The sequence below is a fragment of the Colobus angolensis genome, unplaced genomic scaffold (genome assembly GCF_000951035.1).
Source record: "Colobus angolensis palliatus isolate OR3802 unplaced genomic scaffold, Cang.pa_1.0 Scaffold476, whole genome shotgun sequence".
Classification (NCBI taxonomy): domain Eukaryota; kingdom Metazoa; phylum Chordata; class Mammalia; order Primates; family Cercopithecidae; genus Colobus; species Colobus angolensis.
The window spans coordinates 672,305-677,246 of record NW_012118221.1 but is presented as its reverse complement, the minus strand read 5'-3'; the positions used below and the strand labels follow the sequence as shown (position 1 = coordinate 677,246).

General features: G+C 42.0%; 1 protein-coding gene across 1 annotated transcript in view; it reads right to left on the bottom strand.

Annotated features, from left to right (window-relative positions):
* Positions 1 to 4,942, bottom strand: part of LOC105523812 (probable ATP-dependent RNA helicase DDX46) — a gene marked incomplete at its 3' end in the record, with an annotated part of 63,641 nt that overhangs the window by 15,922 nt on the left and 42,777 nt on the right. Inside the window, exons 10-11 of the mRNA XM_011958819.1 lie at positions 3,716 to 3,880; positions 2,592 to 2,754 (exon numbers count right to left, since the gene is read on the bottom strand). Of these exons, the coding sequence (XP_011814209.1) occupies positions 2,592 to 2,754; positions 3,716 to 3,880 (328 nt within the window). The remainder of the gene's footprint in view (positions 1 to 2,591; positions 2,755 to 3,715; positions 3,881 to 4,942) is intronic.

Genomic DNA, 4,942 nt, shown 5'->3' with positions numbered 1-4,942 from the left:
GCTAATTTTTGTATTTTTAGTAGAGACGGGGTTTCACCATGTTGACCAGGCTGGTCCCAAACTTCTGAGCTCAAGTGTTCCACTCGCCTCAATCTCCCAAAGCACTGGGATTATAGGCGTGAGCCACTGCACCTGGCTGGTTTTTTTTTTTCTTTTTTTTTTTAAATATTCACAAATTTTGCTGTAGTCCCAGCTACTTAGGAGGCTGAGGAGGGATGATCGCTTGAGCCCAGAAGTTCAAGACCAGACTGGGCAGCACAGTGAGACTCTGTCTCAGGAAAAAAAAAAAGAAAGAAACAAGTTTTGACCTAGTGTTAACGATATGCATATTGACATGAAATGTCATAACCTGATCTCCAATTTATTTGAAATGTGTGAAAAACTAAGAAAAATTGATGTGAGGGTAGACAATGAATAGTAGCTAAAAAATTGATAAACAAATATAGTCATCACTCAGTATCCTCAGGGGACTGGTTCCAGGGCCCCTGGCAGATACCAAAATCCTAGGATGCTCAAGTCCCTTATATAAAATGGAATAGTATGCCCATATCATCTACATCCTCCTGAAAACTTTAAAAAACTCTAGATTACTTAAAACCACCTATTATAGTGTAAATGCTATGTATTAATAGTTTTTATACTGTACTGTTTAGGGAACAATGACAAGAAGAATAGATTTTGTGTATGTTCAGGACAGACACATTTTTTCCCAAATAATTTCAATCTGCAGTCTATGGACACGAAGAGCTGGCTGTATGTATATATATACAATGGAATATTATTCAGCCTTACAAAGAAAATCTGACAAATGCCACAACACAGATGAACCTTGAAAGCAATCTGCTAAGTGAAAAAGACCAGTCACAAAAAGACATAGAATGTATGATTCTACTTATAGGAGGTACACAGAAGAGGCAAATGCATAGACAGAAAGCAGAATAGAGGTTATGAACAACTGCTTAGGGATGGGGAAAGAAATCTGTTACTTAAAATAGTACTGTTTCTATTCAGTGTGATTAAAACATTCTGGAAATAGACAGTAGTGAAGGTTATAGCATTGTGAATGTACTTAATGTCACTGAATTATATACAAAAAATGGTACATTCTAAGGCCGGGCGTGGTGGTTCACACCTGTAATCCCAGCCCTTTGGGAGGCCAAGGCAGGCAGATCATCTGAGGTCAGGAGTTCAAGAACAGCCTGGCCGACATGACGAAACCCTGTTTCTACTAAAACACACACAAAAAATTAGTCAGGCATGATGGCATGAGCCTATAGTCCCAGCAACTTGGGAGGCTGAGGCACAAGAACTGCTTGAACCCAGGAGGCAGGAGGCAGAGGCTGTAGTGAGCTGATATCGCACCACTGCACTCCAGTCTGGGTGACAGAGCAAAACCCTGTCTCAAACAAACAAACAACAACAAAAAGAAATGGTGGGTGGGGGCAGGGACATTCTATGCAGTGAATATTTACCACACAAAAAAAAGAGTCATTTTTGGGCTGGGCGTGGTGGCTCACACCTCTAATCCCAGCACTTTGGGAGACCAAGGTGGGCGGATTACCTGAGGTTGGGAGTTAGAGACCAGCCTGACCAACGTGGAGAAACCTCGTCTCTTACTAAAAATACAAAATTAGCCAGGCGTGGTGGTACATGCCTGTAATCCCAGCTACTGGGGAGGCTGAGGCAGGAGAATCACTTGAACCTGGGAGGCAGAGGTTGCAGTGAGCCAGGATTGAGCCATCCATCCACCTCAGCCTCCCAAAGTGCTGGAATTACAGGTGTGAGCCACCGTGCCCAGCTGGTCTCTATCTCTTGACCTTGTGATCCGCCCGCCTCAGCCTCCCAAAGTTCTGGGATTACAGGTGTGAGCCACCTCACCCGGCCTTTTGTTTTTTTCGTGTGTGTGTGGAGACAGAGTCTCACTCTGTTGCCCAGGCTGGAGTGCAGTGGCATGATCTCAGTTCACTGCAACCTCCGCCTCCCAGGTTCAAGCAGTTCTCCTGCCTCAGCCTCCCAAGTAGCTGGGATTATAGGCACGTGCCACCATGCCCAGCTAAGTTCTGTATTTTTAGTAGAGACACAGTTTCACCATGTTGGCCAGACTGGTCTCCAACTCCTGACCTCAGGTGATCCGCCCGCCTCAGCCTCCCTAAGTGCTAGGATTACAGGTGTAAGCCACCGTGCCGGGTCTGTGTTTTGTGTTGTAGTTCCACACGTATGTAACAATAGCAATATCATAAGAAATTAAAATGTTACTTTGAAATTTCAATAAAAGTTATTTAAAGTGAATCATGAAAACCTACAGAGAGCATGTGCAATGGAAAGGGTGTAACACAGAGAAAATTTAAATTCAATTCCTCCATAGTCAATAAATGGTGATGGAACTTGGTCAAACCAAAGTATGCCTGTATGATTTTCTTTCTCTTAGATGGGGCAATAATACTTACTCCCACAGAGCACTTTTGAGTAAACAACTGATATAAAATTTAGTTCTGAATTATAGAGAACAAAGTAAATATCATTGAGAACACAGCACAATGCTCAGCAAGTACTTAATAGATACTTTATGCGTGAATCAAGTGAATAATTACCTCCATGAAGAGACATGCAAGGATAAGATGCTCTCATTAAATCCTTAAGAAGACCATCAGCATGTTCCTGCTTATCCACAAATATAATGACAGATCCTGACTCTTGATAATGGCCTAGAAGCTCAAGTAACTTCAAGAATTTCTTTTCTTCTTCAATCACAATCTGAAAACACCACATTGTACCAAGTTAATGGAGTGAAAATGCAAATGGATCCCTTGGACAGAAATATTCATTTTATTTGTGGTGAAAGAATAAATGAAAATATCTTGCTATATCTTTACCAAGGGCTAGGAAGATGTTGATTTTAATTGCAAACAATAAAAAAAAAATTGTAAACTTTCAGGGTTTAACAGGCTTGCAAATGTGGGCAAATGATCATCTGTTCTCTCTGGCTCTTAATTTCATATCCTAGTAACCAAGAGATAAAATAGATATGTGACATTTCTTTTCCCTTTGTAGAGACAGGGGTCTCACTATATTGCCCAAGCTAGTCTCCAGCTCCTGGCCTCAAGTGATCCTCCTACCGTGGTCTCCTAAAATAGTGGGATTATAGGCATGAGTCACCATGCCCATCTGGTATGTGACATTTCTATATATCAGCTCACCACTCACCACTTTTGATGAGAGAAACTAAAACGACATTTTATTTTATGTCTTTAAAGAAACAGGGCTCACTATGGCTAGGGTGCTATTCACAGATGTGATCCAGCTATGATCAGCACGAAAGTTTTGACCTGTTCTGTTTTTCTGCCCTGGGTAGAATATCCCATTCCTTAGGCAATCTGGTGGTCCCCTGTTACCAGGAGGTCACCACACTAATGCTGAACTTAGTATGGACAAAGATAGGCATAGTGCACTACAGTCCAGAACTACAGGGACTAAAAAGCTGCAACTTCAGGCATGCACCACTGCACCCAGCAAAAAAAAAAAAAAAGAGCATTTTAAATAGTTGCATGGAACAGCATAGTTAAGTGTATCTGGTAAAATACTGAACGCTATAGTAGTGGTATACGACTTCATTGTAGAAATTATCTTGCCTACCTCACACACAGTGATCCCAAAAGGATCACACATACTACCTAAGTATCAAGGAAACTGGGAATTTCCTAAAGATGGTACCCACCACTTGTTGCTCCACATCCGAGCAAACCACACTCCTGCCTCCAACTTGTACTTCAATAGGTTTACTCAGGATCCTGCGAGCCAAAGCCTCCATAGCTCTGGGGAAAGTAGCTGAAAACATAACCGTCTGTCGATCAGGACGAACATTATCCACGATGCGCATGACCTGAGAAAAAGAAAACATTACAAATAAACATGGTAAATAGGGTCTTCAAAGCTTACGCAATGTTAAAACCAAGTAAAAGGAACTTTTGAGAACAACTATCTCAGTTTTGCCACTCCCACAGTCTTTCAATCTCAAGAAACGACAACTCCACACATGCTTAGGCCAAAAATCTAGGACACATCTTTGATTAATCTCTGTCGCTCATCTTACAACCAATCCATCAACAAATGTAGTGGTCTATCTTCAAATTATATCTAGGATACAACCCACTACCACTGTTTCCCTTCATTTATTCAATACGTTTTTATTAAAGAACCATCTTGAACTAGGTACTGTTCTAAGTACTAGGAATATGCAATAAAAACAGACAAAAAGAGGAGGATTCTGGGAAGCTGGCAGAGTGGGAATCACCAGGAATCTGTATCCACACCTAGACAACTACTGTGCTGGTAGAATCTGTCTGATGTAACCACTTTGGAATTCTGGAATCTACAGAAGGTTTGCAACTTCCTGGGAAAAGCCTGGAAGATAAATTGTGGCTGTTTTCTGTCATTTTCAGCTCTTAGCACAGTAGCAGTTAACCATTCCCCACAAACAGCCCCACAGCAGGCAGGCATGCACATTTCTGAAGCAAACTGTACATAGCTTGCAAGCGCCAGGGTGGTCAAGAAGGACTCTGTCCCCCAAATATGGAGGATCTCTGCTCTGATTGCTACTTCTGATCACAGAGGTAAAGACAAAGAGACATTGGCTGTTATTGTTGCATTCACACCCTGCAAACCACTGCAAGCCTGGACCCCTCAAGCTGAAGTGACTACCAGGGGTTTTAAAATCTGATGCCCCTTCCCTCTGCCTTAATTTTTCTCCTTTTGAGAGCCAAAAATTAAATACTAGGAGATTAAAAAACAAATGAATATCCAAAGATATTTACAGAGTAACCACACATATAGAATGCCACAGGCTCCGGTGGCTCAAGCCTGTAATCCCAGCACTTTGGGAGGCCAAGACGGGCGGATCACGAGGTCAGGAGATCGAGACCATCCTGGCTAATACGGTGAAACC